Source organism: Bombina bombina, chromosome 7 (genome assembly GCF_027579735.1).
Source record: "Bombina bombina isolate aBomBom1 chromosome 7, aBomBom1.pri, whole genome shotgun sequence".
Classification (NCBI taxonomy): Eukaryota; Metazoa; Chordata; class Amphibia; order Anura; family Bombinatoridae; genus Bombina; species Bombina bombina.
The window spans coordinates 283,643,215-283,661,677 of NC_069505.1; the positions used below are offsets into that span (position 1 = coordinate 283,643,215).

The following is an 18,463-nucleotide window of genomic DNA, read 5'->3' on the forward strand; positions in this document are numbered from 1 at the left end:
TTGACAAATGTTAAACTAGGATTCAATTTCTCCTATTGCATTGAATATAGCCCACATGCAGTGCTCTGCGCTTCCTTTTTTCACTCCACCCAGAGTTACTCTGTTTTTCATGCATGAATGTTTTCCTGCAAAGCTGTACTAGGGGACATATTTTCAATCATTAAGGAGGATTGTTTAAGTAGTGCTATTCTGAACGTATCTTCCTTATATTCTGCAAGGGGAAAATACTTCAATAGTATCTGGGGAGAATTCTCAGAATCAGATGCACTGTCATTTTTATCTGATACTGGGGTTGTTCACTTTCACTTTTTAACTGGAAATCCTCCATGCTAATTAAGGAGGGCTACCTCGGACAATTCTGTCTCTACAATTTCTATACCCTCTCAGGATGAAGAATTTAGAGGGGTTCTTCAAAATAATGTCTGTACACCAAGTTACAATGTCAACCTGCTGGTACATTGCTACCATCTCTAGTGCGGCGTCATATTTGTTTGAGGCGTGGTCTGACCCTTATTGGGCAGACACTACTCTGGATGGGACCCAGAATAGGGTAAAAGTTCTTAAATTGGATAATTCCATTTGCACAGAGGTTTTTTTCCCTCTACCCCGCAGAGCCTTATGGTTATTGCCTTAGTCTGCGGATGTGCCCCCTATGTTTAAGTGTCTAGCTATCTTTTCAAGGGAGTGACCTTATTTAGTTCTGGTTGTCGGAGATTATCTCCGATATCTCGGGAGGTTAGGGTCATTTTATTCCCCAGGAGAGGAAAACGACAGAGCGATTTTAGCTCCTTTCGTAATTTTGAGGGAAATTTTTCTCTTTTCTTCCTTCAAAAAGGAATGCTCTAAACTTTGATGGAGACTCAATCTTGGAATAAGGAAAAATAATCCAAGAAGTCTGCTATTGAATCAGTCACACTGAAGGGCCTGCCCCCGGTCCGGGATCAGATCTTGGAGTGGGCATACTTCCTTTATCGCTTGGTCCTGTGTTTAAGATGTTTAGGATTCCTGGGCAATAGAAATAGTGTCCCAGGGATACAATCTAGAGTTCAAAAGTTTTCCTCCTATAGGCTGGTTCTGCTTTCAAGATTATATGCAGACCAGGCAAAATTTGAGACGTTCTTACACTGTGTAGGACACCTTTTCGACCTGGGAGTGTTTGTTCCTGTTCCAATTCAGGAACAGGGTCTGTGATTTCTTTCCTATCCGTGTTTCTCTTAGAAGAAGGGAACTTTCAGACCACTTTTAGAGGGCTGGTGTTGTAGATCAGTTAATCAACGGCCTGTCTACAAAAGCTTGTTCAAGATAGGAGGAGCTATTTAATCCCGGCAGGATTGACACAGCATTGGGGTACTTTTAGAGTACCGTCTTTCATGATGGAAACTATTCGTTCCATTCTCCCTTTGATCCAAGAGGGTCAATTTATGACATTGGTTATAGGACGCATACCTGCATATTCCTATTTGCAGGGTTCATTGCAAATTCCTAAGGTTTGCCTTTCGTGGTGATTTCCTTAGGTCTTGAACAGTTCCCAGAATTTCACAAGACAAGAGTCAGGAAATAGGTTCTGGGATCGCTTTGGCCGTGCTTCAGTTATGGGGCATTGCAGTGGCGCTCTATCGGAACGATGTCCTAGTCTAGGCACCATCATTATAACAGGCTAGATCCCACATGGACTTGGTGGTATCTTTCCTGTGATTCACAAGTGGAAGGTAAAATTTGGGAAAAGAGTTCTTTAGTACCAATTACAAGGGTACCTTTCTGAGGAAACATAATAGTTTTCTATCAATGATGATTTTTCTGACAGAAGTCAGGAAATCAAGGATTTTCTATGCTTGTCTAGCCCTTCAGTCCTCTTCTAGGCTGTCAGTGGCTTAGTGCAATAAGGTAAATCGGGCTCATGGTGGCGGCAATAGACATCATCCCGTTTTTTTTTTTTTTGCTCGTTTCCATTTCAGGCCTCTGCAGTTAAGCATGCTCAGACAATGGAACGGAAATTATGCAGACTTGTCTTCTCAAATAACTCTGGAGCAGGAGACAAGGAGCTCTTTTCAATGGTGGTTATCTCTGGATCATCTCTCCCAGGGAAACTGCTTTCACAGTCCATCTTGGGTGATTGTGACAAGAGGCCAGCCTTCTGGAATGGGGAGCAGTATGGGGCTCCCTAAAGGCTCGGGGAATTTGGACTCAGTCAGAGTCTGTTTTTCCTATAAACATTCTAGAACTGAGAGCAATCTTCAATGCTCTTCCGGTCTGGTCTCAGCTAGGCTCTCTACGGTTTATCAGGTTCCAGTCGGACATTACTTCAGTGGCTTACATCAATCATCAGGGAGGAACGAGGAGTTCCTTAACGATGACAGAGGTATCCAAAACTAGTCCAGTGGGCAGAGGTCCACTCTTGTTGTCTTTCGGCGATCCATATCCCAGGGGTGATCAACTGGGAGGCGGATTTTCTGAGCAGGCAGACTTTTCCTCCGGGGGAGTGGGAACTCCATCCGGAAGTGTTCTCCAATCTGGGTCTCAAGTGGGGTCAGCTGGAATTGGATCTTATGCCATCCCGAGAATACCTAGCTACCAAGATACAGATTGAGGTCCAGGGACTCCCAGGCGCCGATAGATGTTCTGGCGGTCTCCTTGGACCTTCTGTCTAGCATAGATATTTCCTCTGTTTGCTCTTCTTCCTCTGGTAACTGCTCGGATCAAACAGGAGAGGGCTTTGGTGATCCTCATTGCACCGGCCTGGCTTCGCAGGTTTTGGTATGCGGATCTGGTGGAGATGGCATTTCTGTCTCTCTGGAGACTCCCGTTGAGGAAGGATCTTCTGATTCAGGGGTCTTTCCTTTACCCAAAGCTAGTTTTTCTGAAACTGACTGCTTGGAGATTGATCGCTTAATTTTATTCAAGCGGGGATTTTCTGATTCGGTCATAGAGACCATGATTCAGGCTCGTAAACTTGTGTCTTGAAGGATTTACCATAAGGTTTGGCGTAAATACCTTTATTGGTGTGAATCCGAGGGCTACTCATGTTGTTCCTTCCTTGTGTCTTAATCCTTCTCAAAATGAATGACTTCTGCGCAATTTGGACATGGTCAGTGCTTTAAAGTTTTATTTACTGGCGTCTAAGGACTTCTTTGTGGTTTTCTCGGGAAAACTTAAGGGACAGAAAGCTAGGGAAATCTTCTTTCTTTTTGGCTGAAGAGCATAATACATTTTGCTTACGAGTCTGCTGGACAGCAGTCTCCCGAGAGAGTTACGGCTCATTCCAAGGGCTGTTGCCTCCTCATGGGCATTACAAAATGAAGCTTCTGTAGAACAGATTTGCAAGGCTGCAACCTGGCCCTCTCTTCACACTTTTTTCAAGGTTTTACAAATTTGACTCTTTTGCCTCGGCTGAGGATGTTTTTGGGAGAATAGTTTTTCCAAGCAGTGGTGCCTTCCGTTTAGGTTCCCTGTCTTGTCCCTCCCGTATCATCCGTGTACTCTAGCTTGGGTATTGAATCGCATTAGTAATTAAGTTGATCCGTGGACTCATCATGTCTTAAAAAAAGAAAAGAAAAATGTATGCTTACCTGATAAATTTATTTCTTTTTTGACACAATGAGTCCACGGCCCGCCCTGTTCTTTTAGACAGGTTGCGAGTTATTGTGAACTTCAGACACCTCTGCACCTTGGCTTTTCCTTTCTCTTCCTAACTTCAGTCGAATGACTGGAGTGGGAGGGAAGGGAGGAGCTATTTAACAGCTCTGCTGTGGTGCTCTTTGCCTCCTCCTGCTGACCAGGAGGTGAATATCCCATTAGTAATTAAGATGATCCGTGGACTCATCGATGTCAAAAAAGAAATAAATTTATCAGGTAAGCATAAATTTTCTTTTTTCTTCTGTGATTACTTTGTATCTAAGTCTCTGCAGACTGCCCCCTTGGCTCAGATCTTTTGACAGACTTGCATTTTAGCCAATCAGTGCCCTCTCATAAGTACTCCACGGGTGTGAGCACAATGTTGTTATCTATATGGCACACATGAACTAATGCCCTCTAGCTGTGAAAAACTGTCAAATGTATTCAGATAAGAAGCAGCCTTCAAGGGCCAAGAAATTAGCACGAGACTACCTAGGTTTAGCTTTCAACAAAGAAAACCAAGAGAACAAAGCAAAATTGATGTTGATAAAAGTAAATTGGAAAGTGGTTTAAAAATTGCATGCCCCATCTGAATCATGAAAGTTTAATTTTGACTAGACTGTCCCTTTAAGTTTGTAAGCTGCACATTGTATTGCAGGACCCAATAAAGGGTTATTGTATTCTACAGGTAGAAATATAAAAGCAAAAAAACACTCACAAGAACTACAGCGTCCACTCCTGCTTGCACCAGAAGATCCAAACGGTACTTGTCATCCTCGTGAGTACCAATGGCTGCGCCACACAGCAGCTGCTTCTTGGCATCTTTAGAAGCTAGCGGGTAATCCCTGTTCTTCTTCAGGTCTGTGCGAGCAATTATTGCCACCAGTTCATCTTTCTCGTTTACAATTGGGAGCTTTCCTGGAGGACAAATAACAGTTAATCTGGAAGAGACACCTGCTGCATGTTCAATGCAGTAGTAAAAAAACTAAAACCGCAAGATCAAGAGCGAGCAAACACTGGATATCCATAGTCCTGCAAGACGACGTCTGTAGCCCAAACTAAGGCATTGTTAACACTGATACCTTTTTTACTTCTCTGTAAGATTTCATTTGCTTCCTTCAATGTGACACCAGCTGGCGCAACAACAAGGTCTTCCCGCCTGGTCATTATCTAACAATACAAAACATATTCACAGTATCACATAACAAGCAGACTACAACACACTAAAGAATAACTGGCTTTATTTAAATACAACAGGAAGTGACAGATACATTTTTTTTAAGGCAAAAAGTGTAATTCTTTTCAGTTTCATCTTTAGGAATTGCCCTGTGGAGCCAATGAGAGCTAATCACAATGACTGGACCCCTGTGGTTAGAGGCACCTGGCACAACTGGGTCATCTTCATGCACAACTTACTTCACTAAGAGGCTGATCATGTTCCTCAGGTTTGAGAAAGTCGATATCTCTTGATGAAATGATGCCAACAAGTTTACTGCCCATCTTGCCGTTCTCAGTAATAGGGATGCCACAAAAGCCGTGCCGCGCTTTTGATTCAAACACATCATGGACTCTGTGTCTGGGACTTAGTACAACTGGATCAGTGATGAACCCCTGCTCGTATTTCTACATAGGAAAAAAAATCAAAATTCTATATATTTTTTTTTTTTTTTTAATATAGTCATTTAACTATAAAGAAACACTGTCCAGCTATATACCCACACTGTCCAGCTATATACCCACACTGTCCAGCTATATACCAGCATTCATACAAACCCATGCAAAGCCTGGCCCACTGACTCACTTGTATATAACCACCAGTCATACAAAAGCCTGGCCCACTCACCTGTATATAACCACCAATCATACAAAAGCCTGGCCCACTCACCTGTATATAACCACCAATCATACAAAAGCCTGGCCCACTCACCTGTATATAACCACCAATCATACAAAAGCCTGGCCCACTCACCTGTATATAACCACCAATCATACAAAAGCCTGGCCCACTCACCTGTATATAACCACCAATCATACAAAAGCCTGGCCCACTCACCTGTATATAACCACCAATCATACAAAAGCATGGCCCACTCACCTGTATATAACCACCAATCATACAAAAGCCTGGCCCGCTCACCTGTATATAACCACCAATCATACAAAAACCTGGCCCACTCACCTGTATATAACCACCAATCATACAAAAACCTGGCCCGCTCACCTGTATATAACCACCAATCATACAAAAACCTGGCCCACTCACCTGTATATAACCACCAATCATACAAAAGCCTGGCCCACTCACCTGTATATAACCACCAATCATACAAAGCCTGGCCCACTCACCTCTATATAACCACCAATCATACAAAAGCATTTCCCAGCTGCGCACATTTAAAAAAGGGACATAAAACCCAAAACTTCTCTTTCATGATTCAGAGCAGCAATTTTAAACAACAATTTTCATTTACTTCCGTTATCAAATTTTCCTTAGTTCTATTGGTAGGTTTTGCTGAAAAGCAGGGATGTAAGCCTAGGTGACAGTCCATTCCTGGAGCACTATATGGCAGCAGTTTTGTAAGAATGTTATCCATTTGCAAGAGCACAAGATGGCAGCAGTTAGCAAGAATGTTATCCATTTGCAAGAGCACCAGATGGCAGCATTTAGCAAGAATGTTCTCCATTTGCAAGAGCACTAGATGGCAGCAGTTAGCAAGAATGTTCTCCATTTGCAAGAGCACTAGATGGCAGCAGTTAGCAAGAATGTTATCCATTTGCAAGAGCACTAGATGGCAGCAGTTAGCAAGAATGTTATCCATTTGCAAGAGCACTAGATGGCAGCAGTTAGCAAGAATGTTATCCATTTGCAAGAGCACTAGATGGCAGCAGTTAGCAAGAATGTTATCCATTTGCAAGAGCACTAGATGGCAGCAGTTTTGTAAGAATGTTATCCATTTGCAAGAGCACTAGATGGCAGCAGTTAGCAAGAATGTTATCCATTTGCAAGAACACTAGATGGCAGCAGTTAGCAAGAATGTTATCCATTTGCAAGAGTACTAGATGGCAGCAGTTAGCAAGAATGTTATCCATTTGCAAGAGTACTAGATGGCAGCAGTTAGCAAGAATGTTATCCATTTGCAAGAACACTAGATGGCAGCAGTTAGCAAGAATGTTATCCATTTGCAAGAGTACTAGATGGCAGCAGTTAGCAAGAATGTTATCCATTTGCAAGAGTACTAGATGGCAGCAGTTAGCAAGAATGTTATCCATTTGCAAGAGCACTAGATGGCAGCAGTTAGCAAGAATGTTATCCATTTGCAAGAGTACTAGATGGCAGCAGTTAGCAAGAATGTTATCCATTTGCAAGAACACTAGATGGCAGCAGTTTTGCAAGAATGTTATCCATTTGCAAGAGCACTAGATGGCAGCAGTTAGCAAGAATGTTATCCATTTGCAAGAGCACTAGATGGCAGCAGTTAGCAAGAATGTTATCCATTTGCAAGAGCACTAGATGGCAGCAGTTAGCAAGAATGTTATCCATTTGCAAGAGCACTAGATGGCAGCAGTTAGCAAGAATGTTATCCATTTGCAAGAGCACTAGATGGCAGCAGTTAGCAAGAATGTTATCCATTTGCAAGAGCACTAGATGGCAGCAGTTAGCAAGAATGTTATCCATTTGCAAGAGCACTAGATGGCAGCAGTTAGCAAGAATGTTATCCATTTGCAAGAGCACTAGATGGCAGCAGTTTTATCCATTTGTAAGAGCACTAGAGGGCAGCACTATTTCCTGTCATGTAGTGCTCCAAAAGCCTACCTAGGTATCTCTTAAAAACAGGGTATCATGGGAACCAAGCAAATTTGATAATAGAAGTAAAATGGTGTATTCTGTCCGAAGCACAAAAGAGAAATGTCTGGGTTTCGTAACCCTTTAAATAACACTGAGTACTCAGCTGTATACCCACAAACTACAGTTTATTCCTATGCAGGTTATTAAGCAGAACACAAATGAGATACTCACTTTTACTTTCCGAACTTCGTTTGCTTGGAATTCTGGTGTGCAATTATGATGCATAACTCCAAAACCACCTGTTAACTAAACACAAGAGAGAACGTGTGTAGCGTCGCTCTAATGGCTACAGTATCCAGAAACGCACTAACACAGAGAGTATCAAAACCTAAACAAGCAACGCTTTCTTACCGCCATTGCAATCGCCATATTGGCCTCTGTCACTGTGTCCATCGGGGATGAAACCATTGGGGTCTTCAGGGTAATTTTCTTGGTGAGTGCAGAAGTCAAATCCTTTAAATTTAAAAAAAATGAAAATAATTATCATTAAACCAGTTAGCTGTGACCTCTAAATATCTAATGTCCTGAACACCTGATAAAGTCACTCACCACCTGATCTGCTGTGAAATCTATGTACCCAGGAAGAATGAGGAAGTCACTGAGAAAACAAAATAAAATATAAATTACATTCACTGGATAAAAACCATTTATGTAAAAAATAGATACTGAGCAGCAAAACTAAATGAATTATCAGAATGGACAATATTATGATGAATAACTGTACAACTAAGGATGAGAAACTTACCAGCATTATATGCAATCATTTCAGGAATGGCACAATGTTGTCTGTCACTGTGTGGTGCCAATTGGCAGAGCTAGAGAGGGTCACGTGATACCTGGCAGGCGGGTGGTGTAAACAAAACCTGACTTTTCGGTTTACATAAACACAGGGTCTTTGTGTAGATGCCCTTGGAAAACTTAACAAGAGCATTCAGAAGACCAGATAATACAGCACTTGTGCCAGGCCGCTAAATTCACTGTCAGGTATCACTATCTATTACTCTATGTAGCAGAGAGAGGCAAGTGAGCTATAGTGAATCTGCTGCACTGAAGATGGGGAGTGTGACCTCATGATTTTAGGACGTCAGGGGTTAATTTTTTCTCTTCGCTTTTTTCTCCTCTACCATTTACAATTCTGTACCAGAACTATCTAAAAAGACAAATGTTTGGGAAGAATGTTTAGTTCTTTTATTATTACCCACACCTGGTCAGCCAGATATAAAGGCACAATCTTCTCTTTTCAGGAGAGTGATTATTATGAGTCAAAGACGTCAACATAAGTGTCAGAAAACAGTGTTCCTAGGAAGACACCAACCTGAGGTCAGACACTCTGATACATCTTAAGACAGGTTTTAATCACATTTGTGCTATTGGGTGACAAGATATGACAGACATGTCATGTTTAGTATCAAAATAACCCTCACAATGTCATGAGGGTATTGCTTATGTGGGTATATGTACTGGATATACATAACAAAACAATATATAAAGTTAATCAATAATTTCAGCCAGGCCTACAGACCTTTTATGGTTGGTCATAAAAGAGAGGGTGGCTACTTTCCTTACCCACTCTTGGCAAGAAACCTGACCTCAGAAATATAATGTATTTAAACTGATTTCAACAAAAAATATTGTTGTTCACATGGGAAGCTAGAACAGCATCTGATCATTTTCAAATCTATTTCCAAGGAGCAGAGACTAATCTGGTAAATGTATAGGTTCAGTAATATTTTCTCCATTTTATTTTAAAACCAGTTGCTGTGTGTAATTTGGTTAACTCCGTATTTATATAAATGCACTGCTGCTCTTGGTGCCAACTCAGGATCAGTACAGGTTTGTGTGTTTACAGGAAATACAGAAGGGGAGATGTATAGCAAGTAACTAATATACTGAACGCTTGTGTTAGACTTTATTCATACAACAGAGCAAATCACACTACACAAAGCTTTAGGACAGAAGTGTGTTCTCCGATGACCTGGAGAGCTGGCACACAATCAGAGTGTACGTCACATAAATGTAGAAAGTGTAAACGCTCTGTATTATAGAAAAATTAAAGTAAAAAATGGTCTACAAAAATGCAAAAAAAAACCCCACTTTTATTTAATCATATGATGTTTCGGGGTCAATAGCCCTTAATCATGTGATTATAGAGAAGTTAGAGAACCTGTTGCTAAAATTTTGGATTTCCACCACTACATAAGTGCTCATGTTTATAGCACGTAACAGGTCTGTGCACTAACCAATCAGCAGCTGTTGTCTTGCTAATGGGCGGGCACAATCACAAGCTGCTAAATAAGTAGCAGAATATAAAGCTCACGAGGGGGCGGAGCCAGCTGCTGACATGAGTGCAGCGTAACTCCGGAGCTCCGAGTTAGCAGCCCTAAAAACCTCAATTATCCCACTATAATTCCATCTGAACTACACCTAATATAGCTATGGACAATGCTGAAGAACTAGAGGCACCATATATTGCCGTATAACTTCGGCTAATACACGACCACAGAAATTGGGGACAGCTGAAAATCACCCTACACCATATCCTGCAATGAGACAAACTCCCTCCGCACATCAACTGGACTATGCTGACAGCCCTATGAAGAATAGCAAGAGGTCGGTTACCACCAAATCCTATTTGCTAGCATCCTGAGTAAAGGGCTTTCCTCTGCATCGTGGCCACTACAAACCATCTATAGACCTCACCAGAAGTACGCCAGGCGCCATTACGACCTCCACACCCAATCTGACCGCAAAGATCATTGAAAGTTCTCTCACTGCCATACAGCACAAAGCGGCAACAACAGGCACTTACCTAGAGAGACTCCTGGAGGGGATTTGTGCACTGAGCCGACGCCACTAACAGACCTTCAGCGGGTCTTACCAGAAGTACACCGGCCGCCATCGCGACCTCTATACATTACTGTGCCACACAATCAGGTGGCTGACGGCGACGAGCAGAGACTCACAGAGTGTTCCAAGCACAGCTCACTGGACTGCCTGAGGGGTAATGCTGACGCAGGCTATTTGTACCACACAGAGCTCCATACTGAGGGGAAACCCTAAAGTCGGGTGAGATGTACAGACACCAAACACGCCTATATCCCCATTACACATAGAGGTCCCCAGGCCAACAGTGACCTGTGTATATTACTGCTCAAAGGGATACTTCTCCATGATCTGCACATAGCGGCTGCTGCAGAGGGGAGTTTGCTATATCGCATACTCCTAAACTGCTTCTTATCACATCTCACTTGCAAGGGATTATATATTATTTTAGGGTACTACTGCTAGGCTTACCACTTTGCAGGAAATAGTATCAAACACTAGAGACATGTGATAGAGTCCTGGGGCTATACCTAAAGAGATTTCTCACAACCTTTTCCTCTGGGAATCTGACATAATGACATCCAGAAGATTAAAACAGGATAAACCCCTCAAATCATCCTCAGGGAAAACGGCTAACATATCTTCCTATATGCAGCCACCTGACACACCTGAGAAGAGAAACAAAAGACTCTCTATAGAGCTCCAGACCACGAATATATCTAATTCACAAGATGAAGACACTAATCTTGCTACAACCATCCTTCACGATTTACCGTCAAAGCAGGACATTGCGGACATTGTTCGTACATGTATTAGAGAAGAATTAGCAGGCATGAAACAAGATATTCACACAATAGGGCTCCAAGTTGACTCTCTGGAAACCAACCAAGATGAAATAAAAGAAGATGAGCAATCTCTCACAGATCAAGTAACCTCACACCAAGAAACCATCTCCTTGTTGCAAGAGAAATTAGAAGACTTGGAGAACAGGAGTCGCCGTAAAAACATAAGGATCAGAGGGGTTCCTGAGAGTGTCCTCCCCGCGATTATCCAGTCTATCTACAGTCTCTATTTCAACAAATCAAAGAATCCTCATGCACTACAGATATCCAATGGGTACGAGCCCATAGGTCTCTTAGGCCAAAACCTCAGGATACTGCACCCCCAAGGGACATTATCATTCGCTTCAAAAACTTCCTTGAAAAGGAAATGCTCCTGAACCAGTCAAGAAAGCTTCAGCCAATTAGATTTCGTGGTAAAGTCTTTCAATTTTATCAGGACCTAGCTTCCCAAACACTACAACGTAGAAAAGAGTTCAGCCCCCTAACCACACTTCTCCGCAACAAAAAAATCACATACAGATGGGGTTTCCCTACCCAGGTCTGGGTACTCCGGAACACCCGCTTAACATGCAGATCTCCAGAAGAAATGAACTCTTTCTGCAAGTTACTGGGGATGGATCCCCCATCTGACTCCACCACACAAAATCAGCCTACGTCTCCATCACCAAGAAGCAATAGAGACTCATTCACACCTGAGAGGACTATTACTGGCAAGCAGGGTAAAGGACCTATCCTGTCACAACCACTCAATAGCACCGCTTATATCCTTGCAAAGCCAAGATACTACAACCTATAAAGACTCAACACAGTGAACTTGTGGGAGATCCTCCATTCTAGACTGAAACTTTGACATACACTAATAAATATATATATATATATATATATATATATATATATATATATATATATATATTTAGTATCTCTGTGTCTGTTTATTGTTTCAGGTGGTTCTACAATAACCGTCAAAAGTCTCTCATTCCTAAGGGAACTCTCACATATTTATAGAGAGATATAACCTGCCTTTTCATCTAAATGTAACTATAGTTCCCTTATGATGCTAATCCAAAGTGGAAGTAAGTAATTACATGACATGTCTTTATTAGAAATGTATTGAACATCTATAAGATCCATAGACTAATCACATAGTTTAGAAATATAGCCCACGCTATAACTACAATGTGAATCATTTGCTAAATCATAGTAGATACCCCATGCTACAGATGCCTCAGTTTGTCTAATTAAGTCTAGATTATAGTTTCAATGTTCTATTAAGTTAAATATTATCTATTTATCCTAGTTATACAAATTTATACTGTATTCAAAAACTGGGATAGACAAATTTGCATATACATTAGGGGCTAGCCAATCCTATTCCCCTCTACGACTGCTCTCAAAGATGACCTATATTAGGAAGAGAGCCGTTTGTTCAATTTGTTTATGTTTTTCTTTCAGAAAGGAATGTTATATTATTACCCGTTATGCTATCACTTTAGTGAAACTTCAATATTTGTTAAAATAATCACAATCACATGTACTACTCTCGAGCCTTATACCAACACACGCCTTATCATTCAACTACATCCTAAATGTCCACAGCTTTCTAATGCCACCATTAAACCGTGACTTAGCTCCTCAATTGACCCTCTTGACTCAAAACGTTAAAGGATTTAACTCGCCACAAAAGAGATCTAAAGCCTTGTCTGATTTAACAAAATGCCATATAGATATACTCTTCCTTCAGGAAACACATTTCAAAATGCACAATATACCCAAATATTTTGGGAAATCCTTTACCACACATTTTCACAGCACAGGCCCAAACAAAAAAAAACGTAGTGAGCATTTTAATACACAAATCCACCCCATTCACCCTTATCAAAAAAGTTGCAGATAGAGACGGACGATTTTTGGGCCTATCAGGTCTATTGTATGGAAGACCCATAATACTCATAAATATATATGCTCCCAATACCAATCAACTCCCCTTTTTTCGCAGTATGTTCACGAAAACATTAGATCTAGCCAAGGGCCCAATCTTCTTATCCGGTGACTTCAATGTTCCCATGCAACCTACCATTGATAGCACCAATGCTAATATCCAAATTCCCCGTAAGCTTTCCAGAGCTATTTGGCAGGGAATGAGAGACATGAATCTTTACGATGCTTGGAGATTTATGCATCGTGAGAAGAGGGATTATACCTTCTTTTCTCATCCCAACAAATCTTATAGTAGATTAGACTACATCCTTACAAATCAAAGTGGCCTCTCCCACATAAATAGATGCGACATAATACCTACCTTTTGGTCGGATCATTCACCTGGCCCAACACTCCCCTTAACCCATACCAGTGGAGGCTAGACGACAGCCTTCTAGAACACCCAGATTTGATCTACAAATTAACTAAAACCATTGAGGAATACTTTACCCTAAACACACGCTCGATCAATAATAACTACACAATCTGGGAGGCTCATAAATGCGTACTCCGTGGTGAATTGATCAAAATAAAAGCATTCCACACACAGACTCACCGTAAACGATACCAAGAACTAACATCCAAATCTTACTGGCTCTCCCTTAAACCTTGAGATTGAAAAGGCTTTGGGCGCGTACCTCCCGCTCACTCCCTGGGTTTTTCTCTTCAATAAATTCCCGAAAATTACATGTAAATTAAAACAAACACTCCTCACTATCATGATTAACTCGGCAAAAAGGCTTATTCCATTAAACTGGAAAAAACAAACCTACCATCTCCTACATTATGGAAAACGAAAGTAACACACTTTCTCCATTTGGAGAAATACCATTACACACATACCAGACGAGAAGAAGAATTTCATAATATATCTTTTCTATGGGAAGAATACATAAATAGTTAGCCACAACCTAATCCCTCCCATACTCCCAACAATCAATTATATAATTAGCATCCCCAAGCTCAATCTCTCTAAACCCGATGTTCTTATAAACTTAAACAGCAAGGCAAAATCATAATGGTCAGGAGGATATCATTATCATTCTCACTACCAATTCATTTACAGATAATTAATGTATTTATATGGCGGATGTTTGGTACTTTTAATCTAACCCAACAATAATCGCTAACCTCGAGTCTATAACAACTGTATCACTGTCATATCACTGTAACAATCAATGTTATTTTGAATGTTTTCTTTTATGTTTACTACTGTATATCCTGGAAATACCTTAATAAAAGCATTTAAAAAAACAAACAAAAAAACATAAAAAAAAAACATAAAAGCTCACAACCTCTGTCCTTGCTCCAGGCATCATATGAGAAACAGTGAGTTGTGATTTACTTGTAGCATTATCAGAGCAGCTGTCACAGTTAATGTGACAAAAACAGACCCGGGACACACACTGCCAGCAGCACTGGCCTCTGTAGGTCACATTAGAATTAGTCATATGACAGCAACACAGCATAACGAGAATAGCCCATTACTCAGCTGTAATAGCGAGTAAATACTCAGGGGTTACCTAACCTACGTAGCGCTGTAAATACTCAGGGGTTACCTAACCTACGTAGCGCTGTAAATACTCAGGGGCCACCTGACCTACGTAGCGCTGTAAATACTCAGGGGCCACCTGACCCTCGTAGCGCTGTAAATACTCAGGGGCCATCTGACCTTTGCAGCGCTGTAAATACTCAGGGGCCACCTGACCTACGCAACGCTGTAAATACACAGGGGCCACCTGACCTACGTAGCACTGTAAATACACAGGTGCCACCTGACCTACATAGCGCTGTAAATACTCAGGGGCCACCTGACCTACATAGCGCTGTAAATACTCAGGGGCCACCTGACCTACATAGCGCTGTAAATACTCAGGGGCCACCTGACCTACATAGCGCTGTAAATACTCAGGGGCCACCTGACCTACATAGCGCTGTAAATACTCAGGGGCCACCTGACCTACATAGCGCTGTAAATACTCAGGGGCCACCTGACCTACGTAGCGCTGCAAATACTCAGGGGCCACCTGACCTACGTAGCACTGTAAATACTCAGGGGCCACCTGACCTACGTAGCGCTGCAAATACTCAGGGGCCACCTGACCTACGTAACTCATTACTGTGGGATAAACAAACAAAACAATCAGGTCTACAGATGTTCCATCCTTTTTGCAACCTTGTTGGCTGCAGAGGAGCACTTATCACTCCAGCCACATAAGACATAGTGACAAATAACTGCTACTTGAATTTATCCTTGTTTACTTGCTGGCAAACCCTGCTCGTCTTACTGGTAATACAGAGATTCTCTACTTCACAGGTATCCCCCTCCCTCTGTCTGTCGCACACACACACACAGCAGGTAAGTTTCCCCCCTCCCTCTCTCTGTCACACCCCACACAGCAAGGGTCCCCTCTCTCTGTAACCCCCCCCCAGCGTTCAAGGGTCCCCTCTCTCTGTCACAAACACAACAGGTAAGTGTCCTCTCTCTGTCACAAACACAGCAGGTAAGTGTCCTCTCTCTGTCACAAACACAGCAGGTAAGTGTCCTCTCTCTGTCACAAACACAGCAGGTAAGTGTCCTCTCTCTGTCACAAACACAGCAGGTAAGTGTCCTCTCTCTGTCACAAACACAGCAGGTAAGTGTCCTCTCTCTGTCACAAACACAACAGGTAAGTGTCCTCTCTCTGTCACAAACACAACAGGTAAGTGTCCCCTATCTGTCACACACACACAACAGGTAAGTGTCCCCTATCTGTCACACACAACAGGTAAGTGTCCTCTCTCTGTCACAAACACAACAGGTAAGTGTCCTCTCTCTGTCACAAACACAGCAGGTAAGTGTCCTTTCTCTGTCACAAACACAACAGGTAAGTGTCCTCTCTCTGTCACAAACACAACAGGTAAGTGTCCTCTCTCTGTCACAAACACAACAGGTAAGTGTCCTCTCTCTGTCACAAACACAACAGGTAAGTGTCCTCTCTGTCACACACACAACAGGTAAGTGTCCCCTGTCACAAACACAACAGGTAAGTGTCCCCTCTCTGTCACAAACACAACAGGTAAGTGTCCTCTCTCTGTCACAAACACAACAGGTAAGTGTCCTCTCTCTGTCACAAACACAACAGGTAAGTGTCCTCTCTCTGTCACAAACACAACAGGTAAGTGTCCTCTCTCTGTCACACACAACAGGTAAGTGTCCTCTCTGTCACAAACACAACAGGTAAGTGTCCTCTCTGTCACACACACAACAGGTAAGTGTCCCCTATCTGTCACACACAACAGGTAAGTGTCCTCTCTCTGTCACACACAACAGGTAAGTGTCCTCTCTCTGTCACAAACACAACAGGTAAGTGTCCTCTCTCTGTCACACACACAACAGGTAAGTGTCCCCTATCTGTCACACACAACAGGTAAGTGTCCTCTCTCTGTCACACACAACAGGTAAGTGTCCTCTCTCTGTCACAAACACAACAGGTAAGTGTCCTCTCTCTGTCACAAACACAGCAGGTAAGTGTCCTCTCTCTGTCACAAACACAGCAGGTAAGTGTCCTTTCTCTGTCACAAACACAGCAGGTAAGTGTCCTTTCTCTGTCACAAACACAGCAGGTAAGTGTCCTTTCTCTGTCACAAACACAACAGGTAAGTGTCCTCTCTCTGTCACAAACACAACAGGTAAGTGTCCCCTATCTGTCACAAACACAACAGGTAAGTGTCCCCTCTCTGTCACAAACACAACAGGTAAGTGTCCTCTCTCTGTCACAAACACAGCAGGTAAGTGTCCTTTCTCTGTCACAAACACAACAGGTAAGTGTCCTCTCTGTCACACACACAACAGGTAAGTGTCCTCTCTCTGTCACAAACACAACAGGTAAGTGTCCTCTCTCTGTCACAAACACAACAGGTAAGTGTCCTCTCTCTGTCACAAACACAACAGGTAAGTGTCCTCTCTCTGTCACACACAACAGGTAAGTGTCCTCTCTCTGTCACAAACACAGCAGGTAAGTGTCCTCTCTCTGTCACACACACAGCAGGTAAGTGTCCTCTCTCTGTCACACACACAACAGGTAAGTGTCCTCTCTGTCACACACACAACAGGTAAGTGTCCTCTCTGTCACACACACAACAGGTAAGTGTCCCCTATCTGTCACACACAACAGGTAAGTGTCCTCTCTCTCTGTCACACACACAGCAGTTAAGTATCCCCCCTCTCTGTCGCACACGCAGCGGGTTAGTGTCCGCTCTCTCTGTCACACACAACAGGTAAGTGTCCCCTCTCTCTGTCACACACAACAGGTAAGTGTCCCCTCTCTCTGTCACACACAACAGGTAAGTAGTGTCCCCTCTGTCACACACAGCAGTGTCACTCACTTGTATGTCAGCCCCTCACCAGCCCCGAAGAGCTGCTGGGCAGTGAGGCCGTCATCAGGGATATAGCTGGTGCCGCCGCTGATCAGGTAATCGGCCATGTCTAGGGCACTGGGTGACACTGCGGCTACAAGAGGCCAGGCCGCCTGGCTGCACGTGTGTATAAAGGGCGCCGGGGCCCGCCCCCTGACGTCATCAGACAAGGCAACGCGTCATCTCTATGGCCGGACTGGGGTGTGCACTACCGAGGGGTCTGGTGCGCGTCCCCAATTGACCTCTTGCATACTCACATAGCCGATGTAACGTGTGTACAGCATAGGGAAGGGAAGTAGCCTGTGCGCGTCCCCGATTGTCCTCTTACATACTCGCATAGCCCGTGTAACGTTTACAGCAGAGGGAAGAGCAGGTTCATGTCCTTAAATGACCCGTCACAGACATACACAGGGTGTACCTGATGCTGGTGTAACGTGACCGCAGGAGGATGTGTATTATGTTGTACTTCTATTTACATTTCCTTACTCCTTTTAAACAAAAATCTTCGAGACCGCACATCAGCCAATTATAATAGCTACAGCCGTACACGCAACAGCCAATCACAAGAGCCGTACACACACATACAGCCAATCGTAAGAGCTGTACGCACCACATCCTGTCACAAGAGCTGTACACGCAAACATACAGCCAATCATAAGTGCCGTAAACGACAGCCAGTCACAAGAGCTGTACACGCACACATACAGCCAATCACAGGGGCTATATACACGTACTACCATACACACGACCAGGGCCGGATTGGCCTACCAGGATATCAGGAGATTTCCCGGTGGGCTGTGGCAGCTTGGGCTGGAAAGCTACAATTTAAAGTGGTGATTAATGGATGCAATTGGGTTGTAGGGTGCCTAAATAACATCAATCTGGCATTTTTATTTAATGCAAAGTAATATAATGTAATTCTAAAAGAAATATTGGGGAAGGAGTATCCTAGTAATCCCCTTTG

The 18,463-nt window shown here is 42.8% G+C and overlaps 1 protein-coding gene across 2 annotated transcripts in view; it reads right to left on the reverse strand.

Moving 5' to 3' along the window:
- Positions 1 to 17,627, reverse strand: part of IMPDH2 (inosine monophosphate dehydrogenase 2) — a 37,030-nt gene extending 19,403 nt beyond the window's left edge. For both annotated transcript variants that reach the window (XM_053720798.1, XM_053720797.1), the window contains exons 1-7: positions 17,470 to 17,627; positions 8,009 to 8,057; positions 7,811 to 7,912; positions 7,631 to 7,705; positions 5,029 to 5,235; positions 4,695 to 4,782; positions 4,331 to 4,530 (exon numbers count right to left, since the gene is read on the reverse strand). In XM_053720798.1, the coding sequence (XP_053576773.1) occupies positions 4,331 to 4,530; positions 4,695 to 4,782; positions 5,029 to 5,235; positions 7,631 to 7,705; positions 7,811 to 7,912; positions 8,009 to 8,057; positions 17,470 to 17,567 (819 nt within the window). In that variant the 5' untranslated portion in view covers positions 17,568 to 17,627. The remainder of the gene's footprint in view (positions 1 to 4,330; positions 4,531 to 4,694; positions 4,783 to 5,028; positions 5,236 to 7,630; positions 7,706 to 7,810; positions 7,913 to 8,008; positions 8,058 to 17,469) is intronic.
- Positions 17,628 to 18,463: the final 836 nt, after the last annotated feature.